At 34.9% G+C, this 20,949-nt stretch overlaps 2 protein-coding genes across 3 annotated transcripts; both read left to right on the forward strand.

The window, feature by feature from the left end:
• The first annotated feature begins 3,071 nt into the window (after window positions 1-3,071).
• On the forward strand, window positions 3,072-10,836 carry LOC132286556 (putative disease resistance RPP13-like protein 1). Of its 2 annotated transcripts, none has more exons than XM_059788903.1 (6): window positions 3,072-7,607; window positions 7,726-7,793; window positions 9,308-9,585; window positions 9,721-10,008; window positions 10,262-10,452; window positions 10,590-10,836. In XM_059788903.1, exon 1 carries the CDS (start codon window positions 3,258-3,260, stop codon window positions 7,545-7,547), a length of 4,290 nt encoding a protein of 1,429 aa, XP_059644886.1. In that variant the 5' UTR covers window positions 3,072-3,257; the 3' UTR covers window positions 7,548-7,607; window positions 7,726-7,793; window positions 9,308-9,585; window positions 9,721-10,008; window positions 10,262-10,452; window positions 10,590-10,836. The 2 variants fall into 2 exon arrangements, 1 of the variants encoding a protein (XP_059644886.1); XR_009472806.1 differs by having other exon boundaries at window positions 3,483-3,584.
• Window positions 10,837-13,515: 2,679 nt separating this feature from the next.
• On the forward strand, window positions 13,516-15,498 carry LOC132286557 (ubiquitin-conjugating enzyme E2-17 kDa-like). The gene is made up of 3 exons (XM_059788905.1): window positions 13,516-13,674; window positions 14,423-14,527; window positions 15,116-15,498. Exons 1-3 carry the CDS (start codon window positions 13,564-13,566, stop codon window positions 15,257-15,259), a joined length of 360 nt encoding a protein of 119 aa, XP_059644888.1. The 5' UTR covers window positions 13,516-13,563; the 3' UTR covers window positions 15,260-15,498.
• The last annotated feature ends 5,451 nt before the right edge of the window (window positions 15,499-20,949 follow it).

Consider the following 20,949-nt stretch of genomic DNA (forward strand, 5'->3'; position numbering starts at 1 on the left):
TCACACTTTTACCATCTATTTGAAAAAGTGTGCAAAAAATACCCATAATCTTTTTACATTGTGCAAAAATACACCTTCTGACATGAATTAGTGTTGTAATACTCGTTTTGTCCTTTTACTCTTCCAAAAATGCCCAAGGGGGTATATATACTACTAGTCTCATAGTGTAGAGGTGTTATGTACACATTACCTTTATATATATATAGTTGAAACTCTTTTCTCTCTATATATATATATAAATATCTATATTTTATTTTATTTTTTATTTTTTATTTTTAACTTTGAGAATTTGTAGAATAAGGATTTGAATTTTTTTAAATTCCAGTTTACTCTTTTCTACTAATTTTTTTTTTCTTTGTTTTATTTTTTTTTTTCCGTACCAACACTGTTAAAAAAATATAATAATAAAAAATAAAAAAATTCCCATTATCTATGTGCACTAGTTTTCGGAGTTTGGAAAAATTTTGTTTTCTTTATTTTGCACTTTATTTTTGTTTTCTATTTTTTATTTTTATCTTTATTTTTCTTTTATACTTTTATTTTATATTTTTATCTTTATTTGTCCATTGCCGGTGTCCTCCAATAGTGTCATTTTATAAAATATATAAAACTTTAGTCAAATTAGGGTTCAGTAAGGGTAATTTAGTCAACTTAGGGTTTAAATTTGTCAGATGAACCTATTTGAACCGGATTGAAACTTTAGGTGTGTTATTTTCACGAGAGGGGCATCCTCCAATAATGTCCTTTTCGGTTATTTTACAAAATTATTTATTTTTATATATTTTATAAAATGGTTGAGTAAAAATTATTTAGTCAACTTAGAGTTTAAATTTGTCATAGGAATTTATTTGCACCAAATTGAAACTTTAGGGATATTTTTTGCATGTAAGGAATGTGATATGCACTTAAAGCATATTTTAGGAGTGTGTTCTTCACTTAATCCATAGATTTATGATAATGACATGATGCGGTGAATTATCTAATAAATGATGGTGTGGTGATTATGTTAGGTCTTTTTTTTTTTTAATATTCAATATTGATTCACAATCAATTTTGGCCACATTGGTTTGATTATGGCCACATTATTCAACCCAGGAAATACTAAACAGTTTGTCTTTTTTTTTTAAATCCCAGCAAATTCAATATATATACATATATATATAAATCCCAGCAAATTCAATATAATGAAGTTTGTTGAAATATTATATATATGATTACTTTTTAAAGATTATTTTTAAGTATATGTGGTCAAAATTACATAAAATAAAAAATAAATAAATAAATAAATAAAGAAGAAGAAGAAGAAGAGTAAGAAACTTGGTGGCATTTTCCCAGAAACTAACCAAAAAAAAAAAAAAAAAAAATGAAAAGAAAAGAAAAGAAGAAGAGTAAGAAACTTGGTGGCGTTTTCCCAGAAAAAAACATTAAAATAAATAAATAAATAAATAAAAAATAAAAAAGTAAGAAACTTGGTGGCATTTTTCCAAAAAATGACCCGTGATATACTACAGTATTATACAACAAAAATCATCCTAGCATAGCATATATACAGTAAGTTACCTTGGTATCCTAGGAAAATGAATGATTCCAAATTGGTTGTCACCTTCCTAAAAAAAATTAAAAAATTAGTTGTCGGTGAATGATTGATTCTTTCCTAATCAGCAAATACTTTTTCCAAGTGCAATGAATTATTTTCTCCTACTTTATTGGTATTATGGCCGACAGTAGTACATTTCAATGGCTACTTTCTACCCTTGGCTAAGTATGTCCAAAGGCAACTTCCAAAAAAGAAAAACAAAAGTATGTTCAAAGACTTTTGAAGCTTTCAGTCAACCCCCGCTTCCTCTGGCTCTTGAGCTTGGTTTGAATTTGATTAGGTGCAAGCAAAACCCATTTTGGTTCTGTCATACTGCTCAGTCTTTCACAAACATATCCATCTCTTTTCTTCTGGATAGATGGAGGTTGCGGGGATCTTTCAATATTTCTAAATGAAAAGGTTCAGGTATATATCAGCGACCTCAATGCACGAGATTTTCGTCATCGCAAGAGATATTCGCAACCTTACCTCTAAATATTGAGATTTCAGTTCCTATTTTCAAACTTTCCCTACATGGTTCAATGTAGTAGAATTTAATGACACAGTAAGTTATATGCTATTTGGTTCTCAATTTAAGAAAACCTAAAGTTTATAAGGGTCCTATAGTCCAACAGGCCATGGTGATCCTTAGGTGAACAATGGAAAGAAGAAAACTTTCTAAAATTTAATTAATCAGTTGAAAGATAAATATGCTTATTTATGTTAGACTACCCATTACACCGGAAGTTCAAGCTCTTTCACCATTTTGTAATTAAACAGTTATGTTTGATAAAACTAAAAATTAAGTATTTAAAATTTTAAGAAGAGCAAAATTAGCAAATTTAAAATTTAAAGTAAATTTTTTTAAAACATTGCTTTAAAATAAACACTGTAGCCATTTTATCTTTTATCTATTACAATTAATAACTGAATAAAAAATTAGATAGAATACACTCTTTGGGATAGAGGGAGTATATATATATATATTTTTGATCTTCCAAACAATTATCATGTGTCGCACACCCAATTAATAAACTCATTTAAACTAGAGATTGTGATTTATTAAAAGAAAAATGTACAAAATCATAAATCTTAGATTTAATTTTAGATTTTAAAATAAGGGGATGCAAGTGAAGGTAATAAAAAACAACACTGCTGTAAGTTATTGTAATAAGATCGCAAGCACACACAAACCTACTCTGTATGCTTTTGTAAGAGAAAAAAACGCTTTAAATATTTCTGTGGGTCTATACAACGAAAATCATCATAGCAGGGTTATATCGGCATATATCAAAGGTTTTTGTTTTGTTTAATTTGACAATAAGAAAGTTTATATTGTATATTGGAAAATAAAGCACATATACAAGATAAGACAGACTAAAAAAATGAGTGGATTGAGACAAAAGATTCCAAATTGAATGATGCTTTGGTTGTCTGATTTTTGGATCAACTACTTTTTTTCAAGTGCCACGAATTATTTTCTCCTACTTCAGTGGTATTATGGCCCACGGTAGTAAATTCCAACAGCTCCACTATCCTTTGGTAAACTAATGTCCAAAGACTTTTGAAGCTTCCAGTCAACCAACCCCCTCTTGCTCTTGCTATTGCTCTTGCTCTTGGTTTGAATCTGATTAGGTGCTCAATCTTTCACAAACATATCCATCTCTTTTCTTCCTAATCGATGGAGGTTGCAGGGATCTTTCTGGGGCCGATCATTCAGGCGCTGCTTGACAAGTTGGTCTCTCCGGCGGTGTCAAACTATGCCCGTCGTGAGGGAATCGATGCTCAGTTGAAGAAGTTGGAGAAAATGTTGCCAGCTATTCGTGCTGTTCTGGCTAACGCAGAGGACAAGCAATTGGAAAATAATGCTGCTGTCAAATTGTGGATGGACGAGCTCACGGACTTGGCTTACGATTTGGATGATTTGCTGGACGACTTGGCTACTCAAACTTTGGGACGAGAGCTGATCAAGCCACAATCTCATGCTAGCACCAGTACTACTAGTAAGGTACGACAACTCAACCCTCTCAAGCTTTATCATAATATGAGGTCCAAAAAAGATATGAGGTCCAAGATAGAGGACATCACTAAAAGATTAGAAGATATTGAAAAACAAAAGAGTATCCTGAAATTGAAAGAGAATGCTGAAGTGATTGGGTTCAAGACAACAAGAGGAGGTCGTGAAACGTCTTCTATGGTCTACAAATCTGAAGTTTATGGCAGACAACAAGATCAAGAGGCTATAGTTGAGGAGTTGTTGAAGGGTGAAGTTAGTAGTGCTGACAATGTCTCTGTCATTCCCATTGTGGGCATGGGAGGTATTGGTAAGACAACTCTCGCTCAGCTCGTCTATAATGATGAACGTGTAAAGGGTCGTTTTGATCTCAAGGCATGGGTTTGTGTTTCTGATGATTTTCATGCATACGTTCATCGGGTGACCAAGGCAATTCTTGAGGCAATTCTTGGGGAAGTCACTTTAAAAATTGACGACTCCAAGTCTTTGGATATACTTCAACAGAAGTTAAAGGAGAAATTGACAGGGAAGAAGTTTCTTCTTGTTTTGGATGATGTTTGGAGCGACAAGTATGACGACTGGCAGCTCCTAAAACTTCCTTTTAAGGTTGGGGCACCTGGGAGCAAAATTATTGTCACAACTCGCAATAAAAAGGTTGCATCAACCATGACTCTGTCTCAGCTGGCTTACCAACTAGAAGGTTTGTCCAATGATGAATGTCTATCTTTATTTGCCCATCATGCACTCGAGAAAGAAAACTTTGATGCAGATCCAAGTCTAAAAGGAATTGGTATGGAAATAGTGAGTAAATGTAATGGCTTGCCCTTGGCTGTAAAGACACTAGCAGGCCTCTGCCGGGAAAAACGCCAAAGTAGTGAGTGGGTAGACATATTGAATAGCAAGATATGGAATTTACCCGAACAAAGTGGTGGTATTCTTCCAGCCCTTCAATTGAGCTATCATCATCTCCCATCTCATTTGAAGCAATGCTTTGCCTACTGTGCAACATTTCCAAAAGACCATGAATTTGACAAAGCTGAGCTAGTTCTATTGTGGATGGGCGTAGGTCTTTTGCAGCTATCAAAAGAAAAGGATCGAATGGAGAATTTTGGCAATAAGTGTTTTGATGATCTTTTATCAAGGTCATTTTTTCAACAATCTAGTAGTAGTAAATCATTGTTTGTGATGCATGACCGTCTACATGATCTAGCTATACATGTTGCTGGACAAATATCCGTTCGGTTGGATAAGTTGGAGGGTAATGAGCAATTTGAAATTCCTAAACGAGCTCGACACTTGTCATTTGTTCGTCAAGAATATGAAGTCTTTCAAAAGTTCAGGCCTTTTTGCGAAGCTCAGCATCTGCGAACTCTATTAGCATTACCACTAGTTCAGACATATCATTGGGAAGAATATCACTTAGCAAACAAGGTTTTGTTTGATTTATTGCCAAATTTGCAATGCTTAAGGGTGTTATCATTGTCTGGTTATTCCATAACTAAGTTACCAGACTCAATTGGCCATATGAAGCATCTCAGGTATCTTAATTTGTCTAAGACTTTAATTCGATCGTTACCTGAATCAGTCAGTGCTCTCTACAATTTACAAACATTGTTATTGCGTGGTTGCAAAACTCTTTGTATGTTTCCTCCAAACACTGAGAATTTAATTAATCTGCGCCATATTGACATTGTTGATACTGTGGAATTACGAGAGATGTCCTCAGGTATTGGTAGGCTGGAGAATTTGCAAACACTACCAAAGTTTGTTGTGGGCAGCAAAAATAATGGGGCAAGACTGAATGAGTTGGGGAATCTGAGCCTTTTAAGGGGGAGTATTTCTATTGAAGAGTTGCAAAACATAAAAGATGTTCGAGATGCAAATGAGGCAAATTTAAGGAACAAGGAGTGCCTTAATGAAGTAGAGTTGGCATGGTGTAGTGAGTTCAATGATTCTCGAGATTATTACCTCGAATTGGATGTGCTTGACACGCTGCAACCACACGTAAACTTGAAAAGGCTCAAAGTTAAGTTCTTCGGGGGCAGGGAATTCCCAAGTTGGATAGGCAATCCATCCTTTTCTGAAATGGTGAACTTGAGTCTTATAGGCTGTAGGAAATGTAGATCTTTACCACCACTCCAGCAACTACCCAAGCTCAGAGAGTTATACATTGAAGGCATGCATGAAGTGCAAAATTTGGGGGATGGACTTCCTTTTCCCTCACTGGAGAGGCTAAAATTTGAGGACATGCCAGCATGGAAAGAATGGTCTTTTTCTATTTCCATTGGTGTTGAAGAATCTCGAAGTCAATTCCCTTGCCTCCGTGAGCTCAGTTTGCGTGGTTGTCCCAATTTGATTACGGTTTCCCCTTTAAGGCTTCCCTCTCTTCAAAAATTATACTTGGAAGAGTGTGAGGAGGTGGTGCTAAAAAGTATAGTTGGTGTGACCTCACTAACTAGCTTGGAAGTTGTGGATATTAGAGGACTGTCTCAGCTGGAGGAAGCATTGGTGCAGTCTTTGGTAGCACTTGAAAGTCTAGTGTTCAAAAGATGCAACCAGCTGATGGCTTTGTGGCAAAATGGCGGCGGGGTTGCACAGGAAAATAATCTTGTCCGTTTACAAAGACTGAGAGTTGAGTCGTGCCCCCAACTTGTTTCCTTTGGAGAAGAATTAGATGACGAAGGGCTGCCTTGCATTAATCTTCAGGAATTGTATCTAAGAGATTGTGTGAACCTTGAGAAGATGCCAAATGAGCCGGATAAGCTCACGTCTCTCACATCTTTAGAGATTAATGGGTGTTCGAAACTTGTGTGCTTTCCGAAGGCAGGTGTCCTGCACATGCTTAGAAGACTTGAGATAAGAGATTGCAATGCATTGAAGTCCGTGCCTGAAGGCATATCTGGTCTTAAAGAGTTGAAGATTGAGAGATGTTTATCATTGAGTTCCTGGCCCACTGAAAATATGTTACCCACCACTCTCAAGGATCTTAGTATTGTTGATTGCGTGAATTTGGAGGACTTTAACATAAATAATAATATTATGTCATCACTTGAAACATTAAGGATCGAGAAATGGCCAAAAGTTGGAATGTTTGTTGGGGGTTGCGTAAATAATAACAATTTTGCTAGTCTCAGAGAACTTCGTGTCGAGAATTGCGATGGTGTGGAGTCCTTGTCGTTCCCAGAAAGAGGCTTACCCAACCTCAGAGAACTTCAGGTCTGGAATTGCGTGAATCTGAGATCCTTGCCTACCACCAACCAGATTCTTCAAAACCTTGAAGACCTATGGATATGGGGATGTCCAAGTCTCGAGGCCTTTCCGGAAAGAGGCTGCTGCTTGTCCACCCCCAACTTGAGATGGCTTCGGATCCGGGGCTGCAATAATCTGAGGTGGTTGCCAATTAAAAGCCTCGCATCACTTGAAGACATTAGCATATATGATTGTCCATGTCTTGGGGAGTCTTTTAATCAAGGCAATGGGAACGGGAATTTGCCCCCCAACCTTATTCATCTTAGTATTGAGCGTTGCGGCAAACTGAAGCCCTTGTCAGAGTGGAGTATGCACAGACTCACCTCTCTTCAATCTCTATGCATTGCCGGTGGATATCCAGAGCTGGTCTCCTTTCCTCCTGATGATGACTACTGTCTATTTCCTACAACTCTAACCCATTTACGCATTGTGGATATGCCGAATCTGAAATCCGTATCATTAAAGGGCCTCCAAAATCTCACCTCTCTTCAATCTCTATGGATCCAAGACTGCCCGAATCTGAAATCCATATCATCATCATCATCCAAGGGCAAGGGCAAGGGCGGTGGCCTCCAAAATTTCACCTCTCTTCAAGATCTATTTATCTACAATTGCCCTAAGCTTCGATCCTTACCAAAGGAAGGCCTGCCTGCCACGCATTGTGGATGTCCACTTCTTGAAAAACAGTGCCCATATCCCCTGCGTTGAAATAAATTTCAATTTGCTCAGCTAGACTGAACCCCCTACTATTCTATATTCTTCTGTAAGGTAAGCTCAGGTTCTTCACACACTCTCTCTCATGCCTCTCATTTTAATCTTTCATAACCAAAATGCTTCATTAGGTCCACAATTTTCGACTTAACCAAATGCATTTTCTCCATTGCAGAATAATGGTCCACAATTTTACATTTATGGAGTGCTTGTGATTAATTAAGTCACACTTTTCGGACTCAGGTGATACTTCTTCTTCTTATTCTTTCACAGCCTCTTCATTTTCATATCATGTTTAGCCTTTTAAATAAAAATAATATCAAATAAATTATTATTATTATTATTTAAAGTAATTCACATTTCACACTACTTTAATTTTTGCAAAGGAATTTTGGTAGGTAGGCCACACAAGTTTTTAGGCTTTTGGGAATATAAAGCTTTTTTTATAAACAAAAGAAAACTTTCGGGAAAAAAAAAACATGAACTGATATATATAAATCGTGCAAGTAAAATTTCAAATTAAATGAATTTGTGGAGTACGAAACAAGTAGGATGAGAATAGGTAGAATAAAATTAAACGTAATTTTTGTTTTTATATTGTTTCATACACGGACTTCAAAAGATTCTTATGAATATTAAAAGGTTAATGGATTCCAAATGTAAAACCACTTGGCCAATTACTTTATTTTAAATTTAGAGAATATAATTTTTTTTTTTTCTTCTCACAGCAGTGAATAACTTATAAAATTCATGTTTAGTGATTATGTGATGTGGGAATAGTATACAGAAGCTCTTACACTTTCAGAACAAAAAAAAGAAAAAAAGATTTTATTATATTTTATAAATTCTGGTAGACAGGTAAATTTTAATTATGCAATGGTGCCTACTGAAATCTCCATAGTTTAGCCTCATACTTCTGTGACTCTTACTTTTGAATTGTGAAATTCTACAAAGTTCTACAATATTTAATAATCAATGGTGAAGTTGAAATTCAAATTCTATGATGACTAGCTAATTAAATGAAACTAAGAGATTGTTTCTGAACAATTAAAGTAAAACAAATAAATAATGTTGAATATGTATAAACAAGACATTTTTTTATTTTTATTTTGGTTAAGTGAATAAACAAGACACATTAGACATCATTTTTTAAGAGATAAGACTAGAATAATTAATTCACACTCCTTGCCAAGGAGTGCTGCGAATAGTTCAGTGGCAGTTGTACATGAAGCAGGATACCGTACCAGTATATGCGAGGCCCATTAATTAAGATTAAGACTAAACTAAGTTATGAACTGAATTACCACTCAGATTACTCTAAGTTATGTTAGAAAATTGAAGAAAGAAATTAGTACATTGCAAAAATGTAAAATGCTGTGTCTCTGTGAATTGTCTCTCTATAGAAGACTTTACCTTTTAGAAATTAGTACATTGCAAAAATGTAAAATGTTGTTGCCAATTTTATATGGAGTGGTAAAGAGAGATCTTCAAATTTTGTAAAATCTAGAAATAATGTGAAGCTATAAAAATATTGTAGGAAAAGGGAAAGAACTTCTAGTTTGAATCTCACTCAATCAATGGAGGCTAATACAACAACTTTATTTGAGGTTAGCAAGTGCTTCACTTAATTCTCTAACCAAATCAACAAGAAGAAACATAAGAATGCGTATTTTTGTTTTCCTTTTCCTTCATTTTCTCAACAACCAAACACCTCCTAATAGAATTCTGTGACTAAATACTTTATGTCACAATTGCAGGTTGGGATGCTAAATTGGTGAATGAGTCGTACCCATGGATTGAGAAGCAAATTGTTTACTGGCCAAAGCTTGGGCCATTGCAGAGAGCGGTGAGGGACAGTCTTTTGGAAGTTGGGGTCTTACCCTTCAACGGATTCACCTATGATCACATAAGTGGACCATTTTTGACAAGTTTGGTCGCCATCACACATATGCAGAGCTTCTTGCTTCCGTAATTTCTGAGAACCGTCATGTTTTGATTCATGCTACAGGACAAAAGATCATATTCAATGTAACAGGTTTGCTAGTTACTCAGATTCAATATAGGATTTTAGTCCCAAAAGTCGTAAATGAACCAGAAAGATTGACAACTAACTATAGAATGTGTACGTACTTGTTAACGGGCAGTAATGAGTTTATAATGTCCAATACAGGGAAGAAACCAGTGGCCGTTGGAGTGATCGTCATGGATGAAAATGGGAAACAACATTGATAATTTCTTGCAAAGAAGCCGAGCAGTGAGATAATAGTGTCGTGTGGAGCAATTGGAAGCCCTCAGCTGCTGCTATTCAGTGGCGTTGGACCTAAGGCTGACCTCAAGAAGATGAACATTTCAATGGTGCTTGATAATGAGTCTGATAACCCCTTGAACACTGTTTTTATTCCCGCCAATCGATCTGTGGAGCAGACATGGATACAAACTGTAGGGATTACCAAGATGGGTATGTACTTTGATACTAGTTCTTGTTACCATTAAGGGATGTACATGGATTAGAAAGAAATGCATAGGCTGAGTACTTATGAGGCTACTGTCTCTAATCTGACAATTTTACCAAAAATATGTGTTTGAAAGAATGACTTCTAAGGAACACAACTAGAATGGACTATATAAAACTATGTAAATTGATAGAAATTTTCTCCCCATTCCCCCTATCATCTCTGTTTAATCTCTTTAGCCATCCGCGTGATCTACAGTGTTGCGTTGAAGGTATTCGTATCGTGGAGAAGCTTGTGAGCTCCAAACACTTCACAAACTTCGCACTGTTTGATAGACAATCAGTGGCCATGCCGCTCAACACATTAATGAAACAGGGTCATTGGAGCAGTTTTGCAAAGATACTGTGATCACAATTTGGCACTACCATGGTGGGTGCCTAGTGGGCAAGGTAAGATCTTAATACAATGTATAGATATACCTTATAAAAGATTGTCTAGGTTCTTATTTTTCTGTTCTGCCTCTGTGAATTTAGGAGAGAGAGTAATAAGCACAAATGGTTTAATATCATGATTTGGACTTGTACAGGCACATGGGAGTGAAGATTTTAAGAGAGATTAGGAAGAGCAGCTGGTTTATAAAGACAGATCAAGACCAAGTAAGGGCAGATGCATTTGTATGTTGTGATAGGGAAAATGTAATTTTCTTAGTGCAATTGTATGTAGAGATAGGCTTGTCAACAATCAATATCGGTGTTCTGTTCTTTTGTATCTATGGTTTGTATAAGAACCAAATTTTATTTATGAAGTCACCTGTTGGTCTTTTTGCTGATTCACTTCCATTTTTTCAAAGTTTCATGTTACTCATTGTTTGATGTAGAACAGGTGGTGTTGAACTATCTGGAGTAGTTACGCTGTCCAAAGCTTAATCCAGAGCTATCAGTTAGACTGAATTTTATGAATGTTGAATAAAGTTTTCGCTGGACGCATCCCCTTATTTTTAAAGATAAGGTATTTTGGTCGAAAACAATCATAATGAGTGGGGTGTTTAAGATAAGGTTGCAATTTAAGCGCATTAAAAGATATAACCTGAATCTAATCCATTCTTTAAATTTGAGTTGAATTCGGGTTTGCAACTCAATCTAATGTTTCGAGTTATAAAACCGGATTGCTTATATGACTATTCTCTAATTAAAAAACTTAATGTGAGACAACCATTCCAGTATCATACTTCAACATAACAATTAAGAAAAATATTGAACTCAATATGCAAGCAATACAAATAGTACACTGCCTATAAATGTGCAAGCAATACAAATATTTTTACTTTCACAAATCAAAGTTAATCGGGTTAGAATATTAAGGATGGGTTAAAGTTAGGCTTTGTATTGCGTGACACATGAACCCAAGTCTAGACCGAATTTATTTTGGATTTCTCTTTTTCACTCCAAACCCGCACCGAATTTCAAATAACATTATCCGAGTCCAATTTTTTTTTTAATTGGCCTCCAGTTGGGTCTAGCTTAATCCAAGGCATAAAACCGTGAGTTAACAATATATATACTTGAGCTTGGATTACATTTTTTTTTTTTTTTAATATTAATATAAGGTTGGCCTTTGGGCTTGGGTTGGCCTTCGGTTGTTGAATAATACCTCAGCCGAAACCGAAACAAATTAATTTTTGGTCCAAAATTTTCAACTTAAGCCCAACCTGAATAATGGAAAAGTTGTCCAAACCCATTTAAGTGATCACATTGGCTTTTAGTTAGCCCTTCGAGGTTGCATTCCTGAATGATTATGATCACAAATATCAATACAGGATATCTTTGATTCCATCAATAAGCAACAAATAAGGAGAAGTTAATGATAAAGAAAATAAGTTGTAGGGAAAAAACTTATTATATATTTTTTATCATTATTATTTTTTTTTATATCGATTACGGTGATGTAAATCTTACATACATCAGATAATTATTCAAAAAATTCACAAGAGGTGGCCCCTATTATGAATGTTAAATCACTAAAGCACAACTTATTAGTTGTTTACTATGTTATTTCTATTAAAATGTAATGGAGTTATATTTACTTATTTTTACATTACATTAAAATATATATATATATATATATATATATATATATATATATATATATATTCAATTACATATCCCTATAATGGTGCACGTTCTTGAGTAACTAATGTTCAATTTTAATCTGAAATTTGAGGTCCAGCTTGATTGAATTATGTGTTTCTGCTAATGACCTAATGACGTACTATTTACTTGTGACTTTGTGTGCCATCCCTCTGAGCCACACCTATCCTAGTTGGAACAAAATTGTAAGTTCTATTGTATTTTTATTTTTTGCTTTAATATTGTCTTGATGATTTGTTATGCTGGCAGAGAATTGTTCTATCTGGAGGAAAAATTTCTTAAGTTGATCAATTTCTGAGTTGTATTTGGTTTTACCATGGAAATTAAATTGTCTCATTATAGCTTAGTACTGTAGCAAATTCTGCTCGACTAAACAGAGACTTAATTGGGCTAAAATCAGCTCCAAATAATACCATATTTCTGGTTAAATCTTAGGCTTTCGTTTATGCCCTCAGTAGCTCATTCGACTCTTTAGTCTTCGTCTTGTCTTCAACTTGACTGTCTAGGATTTTGTACCATATGTTATAAGCAGCTAGCTTTATAATTGTCTTGTCCACTAAATTTGTTTATTTAGCTTAATTGGTACTTAATAATCACACAGCACTTAAAAAGTATTTTTTCATATTCTTTTAGGAATTATGATGTGTTGCTCGGTTACTTGAGATCATACGTAAGTCTTTTGATTTGGTAAATATATTCTTAAGAAATTATATACAATAGGAGAGATGACTTATGATAGAAGAGAATGAAAATAAAGAATTCATGTGGCCAATCCTATTCAAATGGGACTAAGGCAAGGAGGATGATCGTTTGGTAAATATCTAGAAGGGTACCAACATGATATGCTGATCACATTTAGCAACAATAGGTTATGATATGCATTTATGACTCTTTGGAAGTGCAATGGTCACCCTACAAGTTGGTTAAATGAAAAAGACGTCACTCTACAGTTGATGATAAAAGCTCAAGTTAATCTTTTTTGTATACATTTTAACTTTTTGATTGTTTCCTGTTTATGAGAGTTGGATTTCTTGCTTTTCATCACGTTGGTGGTTGTGGAATTTATACCTGCTCGAAATGAGCTGTGTCTGTGCACACAAGTATTCACTATTGATTATAAATGATGAACATTGGTCTTCTCTAATGTTTTGAAATGAGAGGTTTTGACATGGGACACATTTTGGTGATCTTGTACTTGAGTAGAACATATTCTTCGCATGCAATTAAATTTGAACTTAGTTTCTTATCTCATTTGATTAGGTCATATGGCGACACAAAATACCTAGGCAAAGTAAAAATGAGATTATATTATTTAGTATGTGGAAAAAAGGTTTACCAGATCATAGATATAGCAATTTATTCATTTTGATGTCTTGCATTTGAATATATATTATAGGTCCAGTTGCCGAGGACATGTTTCACTGGCAAGCAACAATTATGGGTCCCTCCGACAGTCCTTATGCAGGTGGAGTGTTTCTAGTTACCATACATTTCCCTCCAGATTATCCGTTTAAGCCACCTAAGGTACTGCATTATCTGCTGTTAGTATTATGAAAGATGGGTGTAATGTCTTATGGTGCTTCATTTTAAATAAGAAGAGGCTAAAAGTTTGTATGATGTTAATCATTTTAAAATATGCTATAGCCTTTTGTGGTATAATAATCTATGCATGAAAGAAGATTGGTGAGAATTTGAAGTATAGAAGGTGGACGTATCTAATGGAATATCCTGTAGACTTGGTTTGAGAGAGAGGGGCAGAGTAAGCAGGGATACACATGATTGCATACGAGGTAGACTTTAGGATCATGTTGTATGTAGCATGCTCTTGTTTCTCCTAGTATGGCTCAAAAGAATTTTTATGTTTCCTCTTATTTTCCCCTCTTGTACTCACACACTCCTGAGTTGTGGCATATTTGATTCATACCACCTCATAACGCTGAAACCAAGATGCATTGGAGAGCCCCGAAACCATGACCAAAACAGCATTGAAAACCATATTCTTCATAAGAGTACTTAAAAAAAACTATATTCTTCATAAGAAGTGTTCACATTAAAACTAGTGTCTTTCTCCCAGTCTTGGAATCTTGGACACGGGATATATGAAACTATTTTCTACTTAATCATATGGAATTTGGCACTTTGTTGATCTTAACTATACATGCTTAACTTAATGGCTAATTTTGCCATGCTTTTTTTATGGATGAAAATTTATTGAAAATGTTTTCAGATAGTTTCCCCTTGTAGTTCTATTTACTTTGGATGGCTTTTGCAGGTTGCATTCAGAACAAAGGTCTTTCACCCTAATATCAACAGTAACGGCAGTATTTGCCTTGATATATTGAAGGAACAGTGGAGCCCTGCCCTTACTATTTCCAAGGTTATTATTCTGTTACTTCAAACCACTTTACGAAGGAAGATTTACATGTTTTAAAATAAAATACAGTGTGGTTGAATAAACTCTCCTACTCATGGCATCTGGTTCTATCGTTTCAGATGCTATGAACCACAAAACTCGACCCAATTGAGCAGTGGCACTTAGTTTTATGATCTGAAAGTAATTACAATTGAATATGGGAGGTGATATTTGCACTTTACTTTTTCATAATTGAACTCCAATTTTTAAAGTGAAATGACATCATTGTCTCTATTAATGAATAAGACAATAAGATATTAGGGGTGTTATTTGTCATTTAATTTGAGGAAAAACAAAAAAGGAGTGCATTTATAAAAGAGAAGTGCGAACCTCCCTTGAAAATTAGACTTGAAAATCTTGGAAGTTGGTCATTTGGGTTATCGATCTGCTTTTGTATCCCCAGGTCTTGAGGGTTTGTGTGTGGGTGTTTTGGGAGGCTGTGGACTGTGGGTCATCATGCATGTCCTCCAAAACTATTAGGAGTGGAAATTCATTTTTGGCAAAGTGCATGATTTCATATGGATGTTTAAGTGGATTCGTGTTCATCTTCAGGTATTGCTCTCCATCTGTTCTCTATTAACGGACCCGAATCCTGATGACCCTCTGGTGCCCGAGATTGCTCACATGTACAAGACAGACAGGAGCAAGTATGAGACAACTGCCAGGAGCTGGACCCAGAAGTATGCAATGGGTTAGCGCGTGCTGCCATTTGTGATAGGAGGGCTCCTTTACCTTGTGCTTTGGTCTTCTATCTGTAATTTATGAATGTAGAAGTAAGATCTGTCTGCTGTAAGATGGACCGAGAGAGGGAAAGGTTTAAATCCTGTCCTTCTTAAAAAAAACACAGGTGCTGCTTTTGAATTGTTTGTATGGTAAATTGTATGTGTAACTAAGAAGTATGCTTCTTAATGTTTGAAGGTCTTCACTCTTCATCACTTTGGTAGTTCTAATTCAAAATTCGAAAGCATAAGATAAGAACATGAGCGTAGTACTGCAAGTTCATGTTCTCATAATCTGTCACTTAAGCCTCAAGTTTACACTTCATTTTCCTTCCATTTCTAATTGAAAGCCTATATAGGTGACTTTCAACTACTCATGCAAGCCATTGGAGTTTGTACTGATCAATTCTTGTGACCCCAATTCTCGTGACCACTCTCAATTAACCTTGTACGTAATTAACAATGGTTGTAACAGTTATTATGGTTGAAATATCCCATGTGGTTATTGTTCCTGCACATTAGGTCAGAAAAACTTGCATGTGAGTGGGAATTTACTTGTCACTAACATTTATGATGTCATGATGATATCAATCTCTACTCACCTCAAATTAGTCGGAGAAAGATATTAAATGCAGTCACACCATAGTTACCTAGTAGCACTTGTACCCAGGCACGGACCCATTAAGAGCTCAGTGGGGCAGCTACCTCCATTGAAAATTTATTTTATTTGCAAAATTATTTATAAATTTCATTAAAATCTTAAAAAATGCTCTCAGTCAATTTCTAATGATACCTCATTATATATTATTGTTGTTCAAGATCGCCCCCTCTCATACAATTCTCTGAGTTCGTCATTGTCTGTACCAAGTTTACTCAATTTTTTTTCTTATTAAAAAAAAAAATTTGATTTCATAACTAATAGTGAACTTTTCTCCTTCTTCTTCTTCAGAAAAATAAGACCATTTTAAGGATGTAAGAATAAACCTAAATGGGACAATAAAATTCAACCAGTGTCATGAGGAGGAGTTTCCAAAATTCAAAAGGCCAGCTAAAATAATCCAACCATGTCATGCCTAGACAAGGTTGGTTGATAGGCATAAGAAGAAGAATAGTGAAGTAAAACATACACCAACTTTTAAGCAAATCAGGATAAATAACAGAATGCTCCAAACCAAACATACAGCTAAAGCTATAAAGAGATTCACAGTGAGATTTTCATATGTACAATTATATCAATAGTTTCAACTATCAACCATTTGCAACAATCTTTAAATATTTCTAAAAATAAAATAATTTTGAGGAGGATGGGAGGAATAAAATTGTCTGAGGCTGTCCACTTGTCGACACAAAGTTTTTGGAAGGACATTCCTGAATGACCCAAATGAATTGAATGCTTCATTTCTATTTTCAAAGTAGCTTTTCTTTTTATACCTTGAGCCTTTGTTTTTTTTTCCTCCAAAAGTTCAAGCAAACATATACATGTCCAAATGCAAAATACTGCAATTTCTAAAACGCATAAAGACTATGCTTTGAATTACATAAAGTGTAGTGATAGGAAGTTAACAGTCGGACAAATTCGACTAATTTATATGAATAGTAGAAGTTGATGTCATTATAGCATAAGTGATATTAATAACTTCGACCGCCATACATATAAACCAATTAGAATTGTTTGACTTTTGTACTTCAAATCATTATCTTTATATAAAACATGCATAACACACCCTTCAAGCAAAATTTATATTTATCTAAATTGCAAGTACTTTTGGGTATAAAATTTTCAAAATTGAAAGTAAATTTTCTGCGACTCCAATTCTAAGACGTCCATTGATAGAGTATCACACGCTAATTAAATACGATACATAAGTAAGAATACATCTATTTTAATGTGTCCTATTAATATGTGTCGGTGTTTAATTAACGCATTATTCCATGTCATCAATATACCATGAGCATTTAAGTTTTTCTCGTCCATTTGGTTCTCTTTTTAAAAAACAAACAAACAAATACATTTTCTGCACTTCATACCTCTTGCATTTGTATGAAACCTAAAAGACACTGCTAATTTTGGGAAACCAAAACCAGGGAAAAAAAAAAAAAAAAAAAAAAAAAAAAAAAAAAAGAATAAGAAGAAAGAAAATGAAATGCTTAGAACTGTTTTTTTCCATATATTTTATGGGAAACAAAACAGAGCATAGAATGGAGAATAAAGTTTACCATTGCTGGTTGGAGTTGGAGTTGGAGTTGGAGTTAGAGCTGGAGAAGGAGCCAAAGATTTAGCTTCAATTGCGGGCAAAATGATAGCAACAATTAGTGATAAAGCTGCAATGATACCAAAAGAAACCCTAGAAATCGCCATTTTTGCTTGTTCTGCTTTCTCTTGTTAATTGATCTTTAGTGTTTTTTTTTTTTTTTTTTTTTTTTTTTTGTACTCTCTCTATATGCGCGAGAGGCGCCTAGAGAGAAAGGGGCGAAGAATGATTTGTTTGAGAATAGGAAGCGGCCCAGAGATTCTGATGGATGCTAATGTTGCGGTTTCTTACCAGCAAGAGGAACAAAAACCGATAGATTTGGTAACCGGTAAAGACAAACTCAAATAACCAGTCTGTTCCCTTCTTGGTGCCAGAATCTACGTTCTTTTTCTATTATTTCCATTTTATTTTTATTTTTTTGACATCATGCTTAGTTTTGGTCGTCCCAAAACACTCAAAACTTTTTTTTTTTTTTTTTTCATTAACAAAAAAAGGTTGAAGCCCATATGGACTTACATTGCTATAAGTCCAATATAAAGCCTTCTGTTGGCCCAAGCCCTTTATAAGACCAACTACACAATTAACTATCTAATGACCACCATCAAGACACAGATGGGAAACATCAACAATCCATGGCTTCTAATAAAGCGGAAGAACAAATTGCATCAAAGAATAATCTAGGGAGGTTCCAATCAACTGCAATGGATGGCGCAAGGGGACATTTGCATCTTTTAATGGAGAAGAAAGGAAGCCGAACAGATTCAACAATGAAGTCCGGAGTTCATTCCAACTCTTGGGGTTTGTGTAGAAGCCATATTTAGCTTACAAATTGTTCCAAATAACAGTAGAATATGAACAATGATGAAAGAGATGGTTGTGATCCTTTGCTACACTAAGCTTAAGGCAGAGAGCATATACATTCTACTGCATTAGATAGCCGAGTGTTGGTTTGTCTTCGTGTAGGTAATTTGTCTTGTATGGCTAGTCATAAGCAAAAAGAGTGGTTGGTGAGATGGCCTTAAGGGTATATTTATTTGAGAGAATAGGTTTTGTTTGGGGATGGGAGCCATTAGAGGAGGTCATTTGTTTGTATTAAGGTTAGGTGGAGGAAAAGTGGTTGTGTCACCAACTGGGATTACATTATTTTGAATGAGCTTAGGCCATGCATGCCCATTCCTCATTAGAAATAAATGTATATATACCTTCATGTATTTGTTGATGTTCTAATCTAGTCTCGTTTTAGCATTTATGTGAGACCTCTCGGATCCGAGACACGGGTTGATCAGGCCCAAGCCCAAACCCGAGGGAATATCAAACAATTAAAGTATTTTAAATCGAACACAGAATAGAAAAATAAAGAATTTAAATATAAAATCCTCCAATGATAAATAATAAATTATTCCTCCAAAAACCTTCAAGGTTGTAACTTGGGAATCCAATTAGTGGACCCCTAAACCAAACTCCAACTGAAACTGGGTAACTGAAAGTAAAGATATTCCAAAACTAAATCATGAAGTGAAATCCTATGTCGTCAGTAGAATGAATGAGTGTAACGACCTGGTCTTTTTCCTCCTTTTCTATTTTCGGTGATTTTCTTTTTTTCATTTTTTTTTTCTTTCTTATTTCGTCTTTTCCTCGTTTATCGTTTTTCCTTGCTTAACCTCACTTCGGGTGTTTGGATTTGATTCCAGTTTTGCATGCATTCATAATACTTGATTTCCATGACATTTGTATTTTCACTTTTGTTGAAAAGCATGCTAGTTGCTTTTATTTTTCATAAAGGGCATGAATGCATACTTTAGTATAATTATTCATAATTTTTGGGATTTTAGTGTAATTATGCAAAATTATTATTTTTCATTTGAGGGACTTTTTGCAATTTATTTTAGAAGATATTTTGAAAAAAGGACCATTTTGCAATTTTTGAAAAGTGTGACAAGTGTCACACTTTCATGGAGCCATTTGTTGGCATTTAGGTGAAGAGACTTGGCACCATGACCTCTTGACATTTGGTGGGTGGAGATTCATCCATGTGTTGGCCTTAGATTGGTGCACATGTAACCATTTGATTGTTGACAAGTGTAAGCTTAGGATTAAGTCTTGGAAGAGGCATTGGATTAGTGATAAGTGTAAGGCCATGATGTAGTCTTGCATTGTGTGTGTGTGAGAGGTAATGCAAGAGCACATAGTGAGTGGAGGATCTCTAGCCCTTCCACTCACCATTTCTACACTTTACTTTCTTCATTTTATTATCTCACATGAACCCTAACAAATCCACCATTAGAGGAAAGCTTAGTTCATAGCTTACCCTTTCAATTTGGCTCACTTCCATACACCTTAGACTAAAAACCTTGGGAGAGAAAAGTTTCCTCTCATTCTCCTCTTCAAGAACCCTAAACTTGTTTTCCATTTTGTGTTTGGTAGCTTGGATTATAGAGATACTATTCTCTATTGAGGTAGGGGTGGTAGTATGTTTATTTTCTAAGTGTTTTGAAATTCTTTGGGGTTTAATATATATTGTATACATGCTTTTAGAATTGTAGTATTGCATGCTATAGGAAATCCTTATGATTGATCAAGCATGTATGTTGTGTATATATCTTGTGTAGGATTGTTGAAGTTGTATAGAATTCTTAATGATTTGAGTTCCTATGCTATTGTGATGGTAATCCTACATTCTATTAGATTACTATTGATAATCATGATTGTTTTAGAAGCTATTTGCTAAAATGCAAGCATTTAGTATATATGGCTTATTGTTGAGGCATGCTTAAATTGATAAATTAATGATATTGTTTTGTGCATTATATCATGTTAAGAACTTGTCATCTATCATGTCATTCTAAACTTGGAACCCTAAGACATGGTTTGTATGGTTTCAAAGTACTTGTGCATGGAAGGTGGTTTATATGCCTTATTATCTATATATAAGTTTTAAACTTGATATATATATTTTAGATTCTCTTGGGACATGGTTACTAATAACATGGTTAGAGTTTGGCTCTAGTGCGGGAGGTATGAGTTCTCCCCAATCGAGATAGTACGCACTTAGGGTGGTCTTCCCTGCGGGTTAATGCTCGGAATAACCGTTGAGGTCTCGGCAGAATTCCGAGCTTAGGTGTCCAAGGATTCTATTTTTTTGATTTTGCATTCGTTTCCAAGTTGACAATCAATGCTATTTGTAACTTGTAAATTTTGTTATATGCGGTTTGATGTTGCTAAGTACATCTATTTTGATATTGTGTTGCTAAGAAACATTTAAGTTAGCTTAAGATGATCCCTTAGAACACCTTGAACATAGACGTTAAGTGGAATGCTCCCTTATATTCGTCTATATTAATCTTGCAATGATATTGAAACTTTAGGGTATACGCATATGCTTCTCCTACGAGTAACTTGATTACTCACCCTAGTG

The sequence above is a fragment of the Cornus florida genome, unplaced genomic scaffold (genome assembly GCF_030987335.1).
Source record: "Cornus florida cultivar Cherokee Brave unplaced genomic scaffold, ASM3098733v1 CherokeeBrave_3.0.0_Hap2_Chr11, whole genome shotgun sequence".
NCBI lineage: Eukaryota > Viridiplantae > Streptophyta > Magnoliopsida > Cornales > Cornaceae > Cornus > Cornus florida.